General features: G+C 52.3%; 1 protein-coding gene across 3 annotated transcripts in view; it reads left to right on the top strand.

Annotated features, from left to right (window-relative positions):
• The first annotated feature begins 1,170 nt into the window (after window positions 1–1,170).
• MLXIPL (MLX interacting protein like) overlaps window positions 1,171–17,429 on the top strand; it is a 57,289-nt gene continuing 41,030 nt past the window's right edge. Inside the window, exons 1-4 of one of the 3 annotated variants that reach the window (XM_065573281.1) lie at window positions 1,171–1,272; window positions 1,851–2,002; window positions 16,514–16,620; window positions 16,947–17,029. In XM_065573281.1, coding sequence (XP_065429353.1) covers window positions 1,872–2,002; window positions 16,514–16,620; window positions 16,947–17,029 — 321 coding nt within the window. In that variant the 5' untranslated portion in view covers window positions 1,171–1,272; window positions 1,851–1,871. Of the gene's footprint in view, window positions 1,273–1,318; window positions 2,003–16,513; window positions 16,621–16,946; window positions 17,030–17,429 lie in introns of those variants that run through there. The other 2 variants (XM_065573280.1, XM_005294339.4) reach the window with 2 other exon arrangements.

The raw sequence follows: 17,429 nt of genomic DNA, 5'->3' as shown, positions 1-17,429 counted from the left end.
AGGCCCTGGTGTTGATTGGAAACTTCTAGCTGTGTGGAATTCCGCTTGGTCCTTCTCTCTGGTGGCCACAGCCTGCCTACCTCCTATGTCTCCATCTGTGCAGAATGCTGCCGTGACCTCTTGTCTCTGGTGGTTATGAACTGCTGGGCCTTCTCTCTGTCTTCCTCTCTCCCCAATTCCTTTGTGGCCAGCTCCATTCTTCTTTGAACCTGAGCTACTGGTGTTTCCCAAACCTGGCAGTCTAGGAACATCTCAGCTTCTCTGCTTCTCAGCAGCATCTCTGTTCGCCTCTCCAATCCAATGATCTTTTCCTCCAGCACAGCCACCAACTTGCATTCCATGCACAGGAAAGAAAGCATGACAGGCACATCCGTTCCATCGCTGACCATCTTGATATCACATGTGATGCTGAACCTGGAAGGAAAACCTCTCCCACTCACTCTCTCTAAACTCCTCCAAACTCCTGTTAGCTGCTTCTGTTTGCAGCTCTGTGATGCCAGGGCAACTCTTTTCATTAATATTATTATTCAGTTGAGGTCTGGCTACAGTACTGCACCATCCTTTAGACTTCCCCCTACGCAGACCATCATCCACAGCCAACACAGAGCATGGAGACTTGGGCAGAGGGTCCTGCCTGCCCACTGCTACCTTCATTGGCTGTAGACACCTCCTGGGTCTAAGGGAGAGATTCTCAATGGTACCCATGGAGCTGGCTGCCTGACTCCCGCTGAAAGTCAGAGGCAGGTGGGATCCATTTTTGAAAATCTCCCCCTAAGACTTTTGTTTGAACTTTTCAGGCCCTGAATGGACTAGGTCTGCTGAACTTTCTCTGAGTCCTTGCCCCCTCGGAGGTCCCCGGGGAGACACTATCTGTATCTTTGCCTGACTCCGAGAGAGACCCTGGAGAAGCCAGTTTAAAGCAGGTTCTCACCCCGTCTGTTTCCAAGGCCCTGGGGCATGGCTCAGTGAGTCGCTCCCTGCTTTGTGCTGAGCTGGACCCTGGTTGCTATAATCTCCTCTGTTTTTGTCCCTTAATCTGTATTTGTTCCCCGGGAAGTGTTGGGGGATACATTAGTACAGAGGCGCTAGGTAAATACCATGTATTTTTCTCCCACACGCAGGCAGAGCAGCCACCGAGCCAAGGTAAACAAAGCCGACTGAGCTCTCTAGCAGCAGAGTGAGGACCTGCTGCTTGTGAGTCCTGTCTCTGGCTTCCCAGCTAGGGGGGTTGGGAACAGGAGGAAGCTGGCGCAGCTTCTCCTTTAAATTCAGGTAGCTTGTTATGGAAATAAAATCTAGTGTGACCCAGAGGTGCCACCTTTTCCATGGATCCAGCGGACAAGGAGTTAACTCTCTGCTCGACTCCTGTGCCCACCCCTAGCCCCACCCAAGGGCATGGCTGGGGTAAAGAAGCTAGGCTGAGGGCTGAGGCAGGGGCGGGATTACACCCTATAGATAGGACTCACGGGGAGACAGCAGGGGAACTGCAAGCTTAGCAGGGAGTCTTAGAGGAGACCGAGCAAGCAAGCAAGGGACAGGGTGTGGGAGGGAAAGGGTGTGGAAGCAACATGCTGACCAGGGGGCGTGGTGCACACTCATTATGCTAATGGGCATGTGTGGGGTTGCTGTGATGTGGGCGCTCTAGGTACCCAGACAGACAGAGAGGTTTACTGGCAGGCGGCTACTTGCTACCAACACCGGGCACAATGGCTGAAACGCAGGTGGGGCTGCACGGACCATTCCCGGACCCACAGGTCAGGTCAGGTCCAGACTCGGACTCTGATTCAGACTCAGAGGGCCTGGGTATGGGCAGTGCTGGGCCAGGCTCAGGCTCCCTGCCCCACTCGCAGGTCATCCACAGCGGCCACTTCATGGTCTCCTCGCCGCACAGCGACTCGGTGCCCCGCCGGCGCCACCATGGTACTGAGCCGGAGCCAGCTGATCCCCACACCATCGACCTGACCCTCACTCGGCTCTTCGAGTGCATGAGCCTGGCCTACAGGTGAGTCTGAGGATCCTTTTGCCCGGGACCCCTGGCTTCCCTCTCCCCTGGGATCAGTGATCCCCTTCCCCGGGATAAGCCTCCTGGCCCAGAACTTGTGGGCTGCGGAGGACGGGGGACAGACTGAGGAGTCTGCTTAGGAATTTCCCCAACCAAACAACCGACCAACCTTCTCCCTCTTAACCAAGAAAGGAAGCAGCAAAGGCCCGCGGGACCCCATTTGGCTGACCAGATGTCCCGTCACCCTGCAGCCCTTTACAGGGCACACACTGGTGCTAAGGAGCTGCAAAGCAGCTGCACAAACCCTTGGGGAATGCTCCTGGGGCAGTAGGGTCACCCTGGCTCTGCTAGCTCTGGACCCTCCCCTCCCCCAAGCACTCCCAGGCTCAGGCAGATTCTGGGTGAGTGCGGAGCGTTCCAGAGGCAGAAAGGGATATGGCTGTGGCAACTATATCCTGGCTGCCACTAGTTCCATAGGGACCCTTGGAAAGCCAGGTACAGGGTAGGGCAGATTTCAGGGCTGCCCTCAGCTGTGCCTGGGGCAGGAGGCTGAACAGAGCCCTGGCGGCTCTGGGATGGAGCAGTGCAAGCTTCCGTATATTTAATACTATTACAAATGCTGGAGGCAAAGCAGGGTTTGAGGTGGAGGCTGACAGCTCATGACCCCCAGTAATAACCCCCCCATTCCCCACCCCGAGGGGTCCCGACCCCCAGTTTGAGACCCCCTGGGTTAATTTAATTTTAGCACCCTGTGTCCATTCACATGCATGTGCTATTTTGAGCATTTCAGTTTTCACAACATCCCAGATTCTGGAACAAGCTCAAATGCTCAGTTCGTGGAGTATGTACATAAGCTATACTAAAGACAAACCCACAGTAACCATCTCCAGTTTGTGAGGGACCCCATGGAGCCAGTCTCTAGGAAACAGATAAATTCATGGAGGTTAAGTCCATTAATGGCTATTAGCCAGGACAGGTAAGGAATGGTGTCCCTAGCCACTGTTTGTCAGAGGGTAGAGATGGACGGCAGAAGAGGAATCACTTGATCATTACCTGTTAGGTTCACTTCCTCTGGGGCACCTGGCATTGGCCACTGTCGGTAGACAGGATACTGGGCTAGATGGACCTTTGGTCTGACCCGGTACGGCCTTTCTTATGTTCTAACCTAAATGAACCCAAAGTTATGGAGACAGATATGAGTCAAGGAATCCAGCAGAGTATCAGAAACCTGGAAAAATCTCTGACTGGATGCGCTCAGGTGTTTGGTCACAAGCTGAGGTGGTTCAAAAGTTTTGGATTTTTTTTAAGCAGAATTTTTTTATTGTTTCTTTAAACAATCAAACAAAGCAAGCAGCAAATATTTGGTCACATGCTTCTGAAACCCCAAACCATGTTCAGGTTTTGGCAGACTAATTTCAGCTTTTCAATTAAAAAAACCACAACAAATTTTGAAGGAAAGCAGACACTGTCCGTGATTTTTTCTGCTTTTTAAAAACCCCTAGTTTTCGATCCAAAAAAAGTTTTGACGGAAAATATTTGTCCAACCCTTTTAATGAGTGATACCTTGTAAAGGTGACTTGAAAAGAAGTTTTCTCAAAACTGGGTTTGTGCCGAGATGCGGAAGGTTTTAAAATGTTTATTTTTCCCAGGGCAGCCTGGGGGGGGGGCAAGTGGGGCAATTTGTCCTGGGCCCCACAGGGGCCCCCACGAGAATATAGTATTCTATAGTACTGCAACTTTTTTTTATGGAAGGGGCCCCTGAAATTGCTTTGCCCCAGGCCCCCTGAATCCTCTGGGCGGCCCTGCCTTTACGTCCCATCAGCACAGGTACATGTCTCACCTAGATACATGTTTAGCATCTTTTGCTAACGAGACTGCCAGAATTCAGCTCTGTGACTTCCAGGAATGGACTCGGTAAACAGCACAGCGCTAGGTCACGGTCGGCACTTTTCATCAAAACAAGTTTTTAAGAGAAGCCTGTTCTGTTCCCCGGGACGAGGGAAACAGACAAGCTGCAGTTTGGTAGACGCTTTCCAAGTTTGGGATGAAAAGCCAGAAATGAAGAAATTTTCTGGACAATTTTTTGTTAAAAATGTTTAATGTTCAGGTTCACTTTTTTAATACTTTTAAAAAATTTTTGAAATCCAACATTTTTCTTTTTCATTTTTATGTAAATAAAACAAAAGCAAAAATCTTTCATGAGCAGCTAAAAAGAAACCCACCATTTATTTTCAAAATTTCCCCCCCAAACCCACTGGCATTTTTAACCAGCTCTAAAATTTGGGGGTCACACACTTTGTAGCTTCTGTTGGCCAAGATGCCACTAGACATCAGGGGCTCCTTGTATCCCCCCCACAAATTTCTTGTGTGCCATCTCCCATCCCACTTTATTTTAGGGACTTTCTGCAATGCCCACAGGAGATCTGTGTGCCCCCATTTGCCATCCCAGGGTCCTCCTTTCCTCCCCATGCCTGGGGCTCTGTGTACCCCTCAATTTCCCCCTCTGCATACCATTGTCCCCCTTTCTCCCTCCATGCCTGGGGCTCTGAAAACCCCCTCATTTTGCCCCCTCACTCCATGCCAGGATTTCTGTGTGCCCCCCCCATTCCCCTCCCCCGCACTATTGTCGCCCATACTCTTCCCCTACCCAGGGGCTCTGAGTATGCCCCCATGTGTCTCTCTTCCCCCTTCTATTCTTATTTCTGTCTGACAGCTCAGTCCATTTTACACTGTATTGAGAGGGAGGGCGGGTGGGCGGGCAAGGCCTAGACGGGGTGTTGTTATAGTGGAAGCTGGTAATCGCTGCCGTCACAGGTTCTTTGATCTATAGACAGTTACAGAGGTGGACAAAACTGATGGCCCTGCTAACCCACTGCCAGTTGTCACAGTTTCAGGGTTACTGCACCTGTATGCCCCCTCCATGGTCCCTCAAAGGCTCCCAGTTAAAGGTTTCCAGCTCCCAGCCATCACCTCTCTTGGGCAGAGACCCATGTCTCGCTCTGTCCTGATCAGGGGTTGCAAGGCTGCATAGCTCCCTGGATTTACTCTGTGATATCCCCAGCAAGCCAGGCTGCCTAAACAGGCCAGCGCCTGCTCTTTGCTTTCTCTCCTAGGGTGGTGACCTGGGTATTGCCTACAGCTGAAGTTACCACCCAACTCTTTCTAAGCAAGCCTGTGTAGTGTTAAGATAAAAGCATTACAGAGAAAACCTTTTAAAACAATAGAAGAACCTACACACATGCTAAAAAGCTCACCAGAGCTCACCCCAAATCCAGCCTGGGGCAGTCAATCCTTCAAAACCGCAACTGGGTTTTCCCCCTGGTTACAAGTTCATATCTTAGACCCAGAACCAAATCAACAACTGGGCAGAGCAGCCATTTCTTTAGGCAGCTTGGGCCTTTGCTATTTTTCTTCTGTAACAAGTAATCAGCAGACAAAGACCTACTCCTCAGAGCATAGCTTCAAAAGGCTGGGTTTTTGCATAACCTCTGCCATAGGATTCCCCAGGAAATCCACTTCACACTTTGTCCCAAAACTCCATTCTGGTCTGACACATTTTCACTATAACCTTTTGAACTCTCAGATCTTCTATTTGTCACCCTAGAGAGGTTACACACAACCCCGGCCCATAATAATATCTACGCTTCATACAATCAGATCCTGGAAATTGCCATGTCTGTCACATCTCCGCCTAAAGAAATGAGTGTTACGGAGTGTAGCATTATAGGGGGGCCTATTGACTTGTTTCCTGCACAGAGCATCAGCACCAAATTTGCTTTCCTTTTAACACGAGTCACGTCTATAGAGAATCTTGGAGTACCAGGCTCCATTTTAGCAGTTTGGCATCTGGCCCTTTCATTTCCTGTAGCCGGGTGCATGGGAAGTGGTCAGTGAAGTGGTAAGCAAGGACTGTCATTTGCTGAGCGCTCACAGCATGGCCAAACATTATTTTTCCACTGTCACCTCATTTTTCTCTCAGGGAAGCAATTTCTTGCTTAGGTACCTAAGGGGTGTCTCTCCCCCTTTTCACCAGTTTGCATCAGCACTGCCACAAACCCTGTGTCAGAGGCATCTGCAAACACCACAAAAAGCTTGTCGAACTGTGGGCTTACCAGAACAGAGTCTGTGCTCAGGGCCTCCTTCATAGACTCATAGACCTTAAGGCCAGGAGGGAGCATCGTGATCATCTGGTCTGACCTCCTGCACATCGACCCCTAACCTCTGCGGCTCCACCACACAGGTCACCTCATTGAGCTGTTTCATGGTTTTAAAGGGCCCTTCCCAGGCAGCCTGGAGTTTATTCCACCACACTGGGATGAGAACAAGCACTCAGTCCCTGTGCCATACATCCAGGCACGTGTTGTGGTCAGATCAAGCTTCTCCTGAGCGCTCGCTGGATTCTCCTGGGCAAAACCCAGTGGTTCAGTGAGTTCAGCTCCCAGAAGGCCAGCACATCCTGCAGCAAGGACTCCCCTTGGGAGAGGCCGTACCTTCCCACTCTGCCCTCATTAGGTTCAGGGGCCCCCATACTCTCCTCCCATAGAGCAGTTCAAAAGGGGAGAATCCTATGGATTCCTGGGGAACCTTCCAATAGGCAAACAGCTGGTAAGGTCACAGCCAACAGGGGGTTGGTCCACAAAAGTTTTCAGCATCATTTTAAGGGTCCTATTAAATCTTTCAAGCAGCTCATTAGCCTGGGGTTGATAGGGAGGTGATGGTAAGTGCTGAACTCCATGTTTCTCCAGTAGACTGATCTGCATGGGAGAGAGAGCTCGGTGGTTTGAGCATTGGCCTCCTAAAGCCAGGGCTGTGAGTTCAATCCTTAAGGGGGCCATTTAGGGAGCTGGTGCAAAAATCTGTCTGGGGATTGGCCCTGCTTTGAGCAGGGGGTTGGACTAGACCTCTTGAGGTCCCTTCCAACCCTGATATTCTATTCTATGCAGGGCAGACATAAAGTTTGCCTCCTGATCAGTCAAAATATCCTGCAGAAATTCTGCCCAGCTGAATAGTGCCAGCAAAGTGTCAGCCAACTTTTCTGCCTCTGTGGAGGATGGAGCTGCTGCCTGTGGAAAGTGGGTGGTGTAACCTACTACCACCAGAATAGCCTTTCCCCCCTTCTGGTTAACTTTGCTAAGGGGCCCCACAATGACCATCTGAATGGGTTCCACTATGATGGGCAGGAGGATCAGGGCAGCCTTGCCCATATCCTGGCCCTTTGCCATCTTCTGGCAGGGGTTACAGGACTTACACTATTTTTGCATTGCCTCACAAACCCCAGGCCAGTATGAAACGTGTAGTAAGTGCTGCTTGGTGCACTATGCGTGTGCCCTGAGAAGGATATATCATGGGCCAGGCTGAGAAATCTAAGGCAGTACTTTTGTGGTACCACCAGTTGTCTCTGTATTCCCCATGGCTCAACTTTCCCAGGGGGCAGCCACTCTCTATGGAGCAGCCCCTGAGACCCAGAAAACGTTTCCAAGGGCTGCCAAGGGAGTCTGTTGAAGTCCTCGTTTTTTCTAGCTAAGGGTCAATCAGTTGCAATCAATTCCAAACTGGAAGCTGGGATTCTTTGCTCAGCCTGGTCACTGGGGCCCATCCCCAGTCCCCCTCAGGTCACCATATCAGCAGGACTCTACATGGCCGTGGCCACACACTCACACTATCAGACAGCCACTCAGAGCTTCTCCTCAGTTGCCAGCATGCAGCTCAGGGTCACAGCCTAGGGCTGCAGCTGCTGGCTTTTGGCTCCAGGAGACCACACAAATGACCTGGCCCCAGGACCGTTTGTCATTTCCCAGCAAGACCTCTCCTGGCAGTTGGGAGTGTAACCCAACATCCTTAGGCCCTTTACAGTCACCCCATTTCAGATGGATCTGAGCCACCAAGGAAAGGGGGTCCCACTAGTCCCTGACTGGTCAGAAAGCTATCCGGGATGATGCTCAAGGGGCCAGCACCCTTTTGTGAGCCAGAGTTACCTGGGCCCTTTCCCCATCCACCGCCACAGGGAAGCTCATTCCCCTTTGGGGTCTGACAAGGTCAGGTTTCTGCTGGGACCATTGGGGCTGGTTCCATCAATGGTGAGGTCATTGCTACCTGGACCCACTGTGGGTTACCACTAGCCCCTGGTCTCCCTAGCACTGGGCAGTGTGTCGCCTTATGGCCAGACTTATGGCAATAAAAACATCTTAGCTCCCTGGGTTCCCTTTTTGGGCCCCTCTTAGGGTTTACCTACCATCCAAGTCTGGATCTAGCCCATTCTCCCTTCCTGGGAGGTCCCCTTCTGGGAGGGCCAGATTGGGGTCCACTTTGTGGCCATCTCCCTGGATTTTCCTCTCAGATCCAGGCCGGCTATCTGTATATTTTTTGTTCCATTTCCCAGCTATGGTCATATCTCTAGGATCTTGGTCTATTAACCATGATTTCAGGCCAGAGGGGCAGAATCGATAGAACTGTTCTAAACCCATTCATTCACCGGCCTCATTGACTCTGGTAACCCCTTACGCAGTTCCCCATTTTCTTACGTAACCCCTAATTTGAGCTGAAACCTCAGCATAGGTCATGTCCCCTTTTTTCTAAACTCCCCGAAACCTTTTCCTGTATGCGTCAGGGGTCAGTTTAAACTTCTGCAACAGAGCTTGTTTACATTGCTCATAATCTATATAGTCCTCTCTATCCAAAAGGGTGAAAATGTCTAAGGCTAGGTCTACATTGGGGGGGGGGGGTCGATTTAAGATATGCAAATTCAGCTACGCAAATAGCGTAGCTGAATTCGACGTATCCGAGCCGACTTACCCCGGTGTGAGGACGGGGGCAAATTGACCACCGCGGCTCCCCCGTCGACAGCGCTTACTCCTACCTGGGCTGGTGGAGTATGCGCGTCGATTCGGGGATTGATTGTCGCATCCCAACGAGACGCGATAATTCAGTCCCCGAGAGATCGATTTCTACCCGCCGATCCAGGCAGGTAGTGAAGACAAGCCATTAGACCTTTGTCCCTGACAGCAGTGGAGCCAGATACCAGACCATGTCCTTCTGCTCCACCTTGTTCTATTCACACCCCATTTCAAAAGCATTTAGAAACACACCCAGGTCATCCCACTCCTAAGGCGAGGAAATAATTTGGCATCTATGCCACCCACCATATGGGAATACAGGTGCACTTATCCTGAAACTGGGACACCAGGGATTCCATGTGTCCCCCCATTCCCTCTTCTAGTGTTCTGATTTTCACCGCAATCACTAGGGCTCTGCTCTTAGATGCATTGAACAATCCCTGAAATGTTGGAACGTATTGGATGCAGCATTATCACATTTCAGACAGAGAAATGCCATCGAATTGAGAGTAAGGCCTCGCTTCGCTTGGCCAACTATATTTACACAACATACTGCTCTATGTGTACAACATAGAGGGAGAGGGAAAGCTCTGGCACACATAGGTTCTTATATGGGCTCCATTACTGTAGTTTCTGTGCACCTCTCCATCTTTAACGTAGACACAGAGCAGGGTGGGAAGAACGGATGGGGCATGGAGGCAGAGAGACTAAGGCCATGTCTACATTAATTCATTAATGATCTGGATGATGGGATGGATTTCACCCTCAGCAAGTTTGTGATGACACTAAGCTGTGAGGAGAGATAGATACGCTGGAGGGTAGGGATAGGGTCCAGAGTGACCTAGACAAATTAGAGGATTGGGCCAAAAGAAATCTGATGAGGTTCAACAAGGACAAGTGCAGAGTCCTGCACTTAGGATGGAAGAATCCCATGCACTGCTACAGACTAGGGACCGAGTGGCTAGGCAGCAGTTCTGCAGAAAAGGACCTAAGGGTTACAGTGGACGAGAAGCTGGATATGAGTCGACAGTGTGCCCTTGTTGCCAAGAAGGCTAACGGCATTTTGGGCTGTATAAGTAAGGGCATTTCCAGCAGATCGAGGGACGTGATCGTTCCCCTCTATTTGGCATTGTTGAGGTGTCATCTGGAGTACTGTGTCCAGTTTTGGGCCCCACACTACAAGAAGGAGGTGGCAAAATTGGAAAGAGTCCAGTGGAGGGCAACAAAAATGATTAGGGGTCTGGAGCACATGACTTATGAGGAGAGGCAGAGGGAACTGGTATTGTTCAGTCTGAAGAAGAGAAGAGGGGGGATTTGATAGCTGCTTTCAACTACCTGAAAGGGGGTTCCAAAGAGGATGGATCTGGACTGTTCTCAGTGGTACCAGATGATAGAACAAGGAGCAGTGGTCTCAAGTTGCAGTGGGGGAGGTCTAGGTTGGATATTAGGAATAGGATATTTGGCTATTAGCTGCCAAAATAGCTCAGTCAGGTGTGTGTTAGACCGAAGATCTAGAAGTCCCTAGTTCAATCCCAGGCTTTGGTATGTTGTTGGAGGAGAGATAGCTCAGTGGTTTGAGCATTGGCTTGCTAAACCCAGCGTTGTGAGTTCAATCCTTGATGGGGCCATTTAGGGATCTGGGGTGAAAATCTGTCTGGGGATTGGTCCTGCTTTTGAGCAGGAGGGGGTTGGACTAGGTGACCTCCTGACGTCCCTTCTACCCCTAATATTCTATGAAAAACTAGGAAGTGGTGAAGCACTGGAATGGGTTCCCTAGGGAGGTGGTGGAATCTCCATCCTTAAAGGTTTTTAAGGCCTGGCTTGACAAAGCCCTGGCTGGGATGATTTAGTTGGGGTTGTTCCTGCTTTGAGCCCTAATCTTCCATGATACACTGGGGTGCTATAGCAGCATAGCTACGGTGCTGTAACTCCATAGTGTAGACACAGACTACAGCCAGGGAAGGGGTTTTTCCATTATTTTAGGAGCTTCACCTCCCCAAGTGACTGTAGCTAGTTTGACCAATTCTTCTGGCAGTCTAGCTGCATCTACACTGGGGTTTATGTTGGCATAGTTACAGCACTTGGGGTGTGGATTTCGGCAAACTAAATTCTAAGTGCAGACCAGGCCTGAATAACTTGTCCAGGGTCACCCAGGAAGTCTGTGGCAGTGCAGCACGTTTAACACTGGCCCACACTTCCTCTCTATGTAGGATACTAAATATAAGTGTTGAGGAGGCCAAGGAGGAGGGGCCAGTGGTCACAACAGGAGATAACTAGGGCATGGACATGTGTTGTAGCTGTGTGGATAGGAAGAAAGGGCTGGATTTTTGCTACACTATGGAGGGAAATGCAGTGGGGATGTCTGTACATGGGGAGGGGGCTTTGAAGATGAATCCAAGGTTGTGAGCCTGAGAACCAGGGAGGATGGTGTCTGCTGTGGCAATGGCGAATAGAGAGTTTTAGGGAAAACAATGCAAAGCAGGGTTGTGGCTATGTTTATCTTAGCTGGAGGATATGGCAGGGAAAGAGGACAAGACGAGGATCTGGGACAGGTCTGCAGAGGCAGCTCAGAGAACCACCAGCAGAGACCCGATGAGGAATGTTAACAGTTTACTGACATAGTTACAGGGTATTTCAGTGTTCTAAATGCACCATGGAGCCTGTGCTCTCAGGGGCACAGGGGAGGGCAACCATTAGTGTTCTGGGTCTCCCAATGCACCTTGAGGAGTGTGCCCTGGTGCCAGGATGTGAGCCCTGGACATGGCACTCTCTGCAGGGGGAAATGAAGTATTAATGGAAGGGGTGCCCGTTTGTTACGCACTGGTGGGGTGTCTGGTTCAGGAGCAACAAATACAGGATTCAGGTGAAGGATCAGGCTCAGCGGTTGAACAGGCCTGTGGAAGGCTGAATTCTGAGGCCAAGGATTTATCATGTGACCTGACAGCCATTCTTGTTACTGCCAGGCCAGGCTGGGGTGGTTGCATGTGCGGTTGGCATCATGTTTAATTGAAGTGGTGTTTTATCCCAGGAAAGCAGTCAGGAGGGCCTGGAGGAGTCTTGTGCAACTCCACCTTGTCCATTTACCCAGAGACCCAAGCGCGGGATAGTCTCTACTGTGCATTGCTGGGTGCTTTGTCTGGTCTCATTTAAATGGCTCAAGTCCTGGGGCTCCCGCTTCCCTCGGGGGATTGTTCCCCAGGTCCCTGGATCTCCCTGACAGGAAGGAAGATTTTCCTGATATTCAGCCTAAATGTTCCCTTTCTTCATTTCATCCCACTTCTCCTTGATCTAGCCCTGAGCCCTAACCTGATTAATTTCTGCCCCCCTGGTATTTATCCCCGTCACGTGTGCACAGATCACATTCCCCACCCCATGTGAAGTCATTTAGCTAAGATCTGCAAATCTAGTTTTTCACTCTTCCTGCAGTCCCTCTATTTTTGTTGCTTCTTCTCAGAGCTCCCTCCCACTTGTCTGTGTTTATCTAGTTTTGGGAGGTCCCGATTTGAATGCGATATTCCAGTGGCAGTTGAACCAGAGCCACAGAGAACCACCGACCTGTCCCCTACGTGGTCTGTGACGTGATGCCTCCAGGCCTTTCCCTGGGCTGGTCACGCTTACATTTCCTCTAATTGCTATCTGCTCTCACCCTGTATTCTCACGCCAGGGTCTCTCTCCTTCTGATTACAGCCTTGCACCGGGGGATTCACTCATGTTTGTCACAATGGATCTCGTTCTGTTTCCTGGCCCTGTTTCTGGTCTCTCTGTTGCTCTTGCCTCCCACGCTGTGCCGTCTGCACCAACATTCTCTGTGTGTGCCTGGGAAAGGGCTGTGGCATGGGCAGGGGCTGTTGTGCTTGTGCGGTTGGGGGTGTTTTGGAGGGTGGGAGGGGCGCATGCATCGATCCGGGCACAGCGGAAGTTAGTGCTGTGTTAGGTCTCAGTGACATTGCTGCAAACTCCACCCAGGACCCTCCTTCACTGAGCTGTACTCAGGAATAATCCTCAGGCTTGGCACTTTTTGACCATAGATCCCCCCCACCCCAAAGCTCCCCACCTTTGTAAGTATGTTGGTCCCCATTTTACAAGTGGAAAACTGAGGCACAGAAGTTAAGTGACTTGCCCTACATCACAGAGTGAGTCGGTGGCAAAGCTAGGGATAGAAACCAGGACTCCTGTGTTCCAGTTCCTTCCCTTTTCCATTATGGCCTTATTGTTGTGGCACTACCAAGGCACCGAGATACATTTCCCAGCCTGGCTGAACTGACTCTCAGTGCAGGGTAATGACATCACAGGGAACTGACTGTCTGGCTTGAAAACAATCCCAACCATTTCCTATCTCAGGCCTGGGCCATGAAGGGGAAGCTGCCTCTGGCCCTCCATGACATGCCTGTGATCAGGACCTGAGGTTTCCCTTTCCGAGTTTCGGGTGGCCGGCCAAGTGGCTCATCTGTCTCTTCAAGTCCCGCTCCCCAGCTCAGCTGCGCTCTCCTCCAGGAGTTGTTCCTGAAGGGGTAGGGCCGTCTTCAAGGGTGGATCAGGGAGCAAAGATCAGCCTGATGAACTTGACAAATGATTACGTGATAATTAATGTTGGGAAACAACATAAGGATAATTAAGCCCTAAATTCATCTCCCTCTTCTCTCCATGCTTCTAAGGGGGGCTCCGTGTCCTGCCATGGGGAGAGAGACTGGCACCATGTCCAGTGTGGGCATAGGGGATTTTTAAAGCCTTTTGCAGAAGGGGGAGTTGCTGTCTCTTTAAGGGGTCAAAGTTCAGCACTTTTGGCAGTGACTGAGCCTGGGTAACCTTGGCCGGCTGGCACTGGCCAAGCACCCAGGAAATTCTGCAACTCAATTGGCTCGCCTGCTTGGCACTGGCAGGGTGTTTGCTTTGTAGCTCCGGGGAAAGTTCAAATTCCCTGGTGATAGCAGATGCACCCCTCTGTGCACCTCTCTCCTGTCTGCCTGACACCCCACCCCCAACTCCACAGCCCGTGATGGGCACTCCGGTGAGCAGGTGGCACTCGCACCATTGGCACAGGAGCTGCCCCAGAGTGTAACCCCACTGCACGGGTCCCACCGGATTTGCACTGCCGCTGGCCATTTGCTCCTCCGTAGTGCACCTACCCTTTCTCAGCCAGGGCCCCAGCTTATCACACCCTGGGCCAGGAAAGGCCCAGACAGAGCTGGGGGCGGCCATAAGCTGTTTGCTTTCTCACTGTCTTTTGTTCTTGTGTTGGGAGGAGCAGCATGGAACATGGAGAGACCCCACCACCCCTTCCCTAGTGTGTTCATAGAGAGTGAGGTGGGGGTCCCAACTGTACATTATAACCTCCCCCTCCCCATAGCAGGGGCAATGGTGACAGACCATCCTAGGGGCTCACAGGCAGACACCTCACTGTGCCAGGACTGGGCAGCACCTCTGAGGAGGGGGAATCACAGGGAGCAGCCCCACCATGCAGCCAGCGGAGACTGAGCAGCGCTAGTGTGCCCGGCCTTCCAGGAGCTCCGTATGCTGGAGCCTCAGAAATCCCAGGGGTCTCCTGGCCTCCCTCCAGGAAGGGGTTCTAGACACATGTGGTTCTTGAAGGATCCTGTCGCACACTCTGTCAGTGACACAGCCGATGGCCCTGGGGACGCTATGGAGAACTGACCATAGACACCATAGGCCAGGTGTTCAGAAGGACACAGCATGGTGGGTGCACGCTGGATGCTGAGCTCTTCTGAAACTCGGCTCCAGGAGCCTAGGTCACAGGAAATAGATTTCAGGGGAGATCATGCAGGAGGAGAGTTTCGTAGATTTGAATGGACAAAGAGAGAGCTGCAGGAGCAGCCTGCCTCAGGGCTCCCATCTTAGTGTATCTGGCGGGACAGACTTTGCTCCCATGACATTCCCATAGAGACACACCAGGATGGTGCCTTCTCAGGCCCCGTCAGGGCACTGCACGTGGGGGCAACTCTAGAAAGCTAGGGGGATGCTGGGAACAGCAGGGTGTGTTGTATAAAGAGAGGATCCACGCCTCCTGCTTCTACATCCTGTGCATAGGAGTCGTCTCTGGAGAAACCGAGCTCCACCCCCAAGAAATGGCTGTAGAATTCCTGCTGCAATGCCAGACAAAACATAGCCTCTCTTGCAAGGGACCTTTCCTGGGCTTGTCCCCAGAATCCTGAATGACATCCAGAAGCTAAAAGAATTCCAGTTCAGATCCCTGGCATCACGTGCTCACTGCAGCTCACTCCATTTAGGATGGGCACTAGCTGATTTTCCAGGGGAACTCTAAACTGCAGCCAGTGCAGTGACCCAGCCAGGAGCTAGACAAGGCAATGGAGAGCAGCAGAGTGGGCAAAGTGTCAGTCCGCTGGGCAGCTAGTGCTGGGAAGGAGCTATGGGGCACTGCTGCTAAGTGATAATCCAGGAGCAGACAGGGATCCACTAAGACCCGATAGGGGTGAACTCTTCAGGCAAAGGGCAGCACAACGGGGATGCTGCGAGGTTGGCCCCAGCCAGCTCTGAGTCTCCGAGGCTGGGGGAGGAGAAACACAACAAATTGCAGGCTCCCAAGGCAGGGGCTGCAGAGCTGAGCAGCAACAGCCCCAGGCACTCTGCTGCCCATAGACCTCAGACTCTCCTCGCAGCCAGGGGTTCACATGGCCAACGAGCAGCTGCTCTGAGCCCTCTGGTGGGAGGAGCAAAAAGCCATTGAGGGGCCAGGCCTGTGACTGGGACGGTTGATGTGTTTAAAGAGCCCTGGCCCCAGCTGTCCCATACCCCAGCCCTGAAGCCTGCCCTGCCCCAGCTGTCCCATACCCCCAGCCCTGAAGCCTGCCCCTCCCTGGGCCTTGGCAAACTCTTGCTGTGCACAAGCAGCCTGGAAGCCCCTGACTGAAGTTACACTTGGGGTAACTGCCCTGAACTCTGCTACCAGACATGGTCTCCCAGGGCAGTGGCCGCCCAGCTGCTCTCTGGGCTGGAAGGAGATGTGCTCTCCTGAGCCCAGGTGCATGGATTAGTGTAATGAGGCTGCCAGCACCGCAGGCCCATTAGGGGCACACAGCTACCACAACAAGCTGTAAAACAAACACTGCTGCCTCTGGGAGCCTGGATACGGGGAGAGAGGGTGCAGGCCAGGCCCTGAGAGCAGGGAGGGGAAGAGAAGGGAGGCAGAGAGCAGGCCTAGACCCAGGGGAGGCGGAGATGAGGGGGAGCTTTTGAAAAATCCTATCTGCAGATCACCACCAATGGAGTTGCACAGACCTTGGCAGCACTGAATGTGACACAGCCCAGTACTGTGTTCAGCCCCAGAGCAGTATGCAATCTCCGGCTGCCCTGTAGTTTCCTTTGGCTATGTACCCACATTGTGCAGTAGTGTACATGGAAGCTGTTAACAGCTGTCCTGCCCCACCCGGAAGTGGCTGCATTTCAGGGCCGGAGGAGGCGATACTATTCATCCCTTACCCAACTCCCAGGATTTATGAGGCACCATTACTGCTGGTTTATAAAGCCCTGGGAACTCCTCTGATGGACAGTGCTGCTAGGACCAGCCATCTCCCATCATAGAATCATAGAATCTCAAGGTTGGAAGGACCTCAGGAGGTATCTAGTCCAACCCCCTGCTCAAAGTAGAACCAATTCCCAACTAAACCAATCTCACCCCATCCCTCTCCTGTGTATGTTTCAGTGGGAAGCTGGTGTCTCCGAAATGGAAGAATTTCAAGGGTCTGAGGCTGCTTTGCAGGGATAAAATCCGCCTCAACAATGCTATCTGGAGAGCCTGGTACATCCAATGTGAGTACACAGCCCAGCTGCCCTGCGGCTGGGCCCTGAATCCTCCCTGTGCAGGCAAACCTATGGCTCCGAGAGCCTGGCCCTCGTCTGGGGGTCCAGGGGGAATGACTCTGGGAGGGGGAGAATTCTCTCCCATGGTAGGGGAGGGGCAGCTATTCACCCTGAGGAGGGACTCAGAGGGGGGAGTGACTGAGTGAAAAGGGCAAGTCCTCTCCCTGGATGAGGTGAGGGAGGGGGCAAGTCCTGTCCCCAGGTGGGGACAAGGCCTGTCCCTGGATGGCGTGGAGAGGGGCGACTAGACCCTGACTCTACCCTCTTGTGGGCAGATGTGGAGCGGAGGAAGAGCCCTGTGTGTGGGTTTGTGACCCCCCTGGAGGGCTCCGAGGCGGAAGAGCACCGGAAACCCGAGGTACGTACACAAGCGCTCTTCCCAGCCACATTGGTGGGGGGTGGGGGAATAGATCTGGAGCTGCTTGTTGGGGTCTGGGCTGAGGGTCTCTACTGGTTTGGCTCTGACAGGCTGGGGGCAGTGATGGGGTGGTGGGAGTTGTTTCTGCAGTTCCCAGGGTCCAGTATTCAATGGCTTCTCTTTTGGCTGAGGAAAGCCAGCCCTGAGGCCAAGCGCCCAGATGGGAGCCACATTGCACTCCCACAGCTGGGGAAGGGGATATGTATGTGTCAGGTCTCTGCCAGCAGGGGTCGCTGTGGGGAGGGGGCAGGAGCGCTGGCTGTGGGGGGAGCTCCCAGCTACACCAGCCCAGCCTCTCCCAGCAGGGGTCGCTGTGGGGAGGGGGCAGGAGCGCTGGCTG

The sequence above is a fragment of the Chrysemys picta genome, chromosome 19, assembly GCF_011386835.1.
Source record: "Chrysemys picta bellii isolate R12L10 chromosome 19, ASM1138683v2, whole genome shotgun sequence".
Lineage (NCBI taxonomy): Eukaryota > Metazoa > Chordata > Testudines > Emydidae > Chrysemys > Chrysemys picta.
The sequence above is the reverse complement of the archived record's forward strand: the minus strand, read 5'-3'. Positions and strand labels throughout refer to the sequence as shown.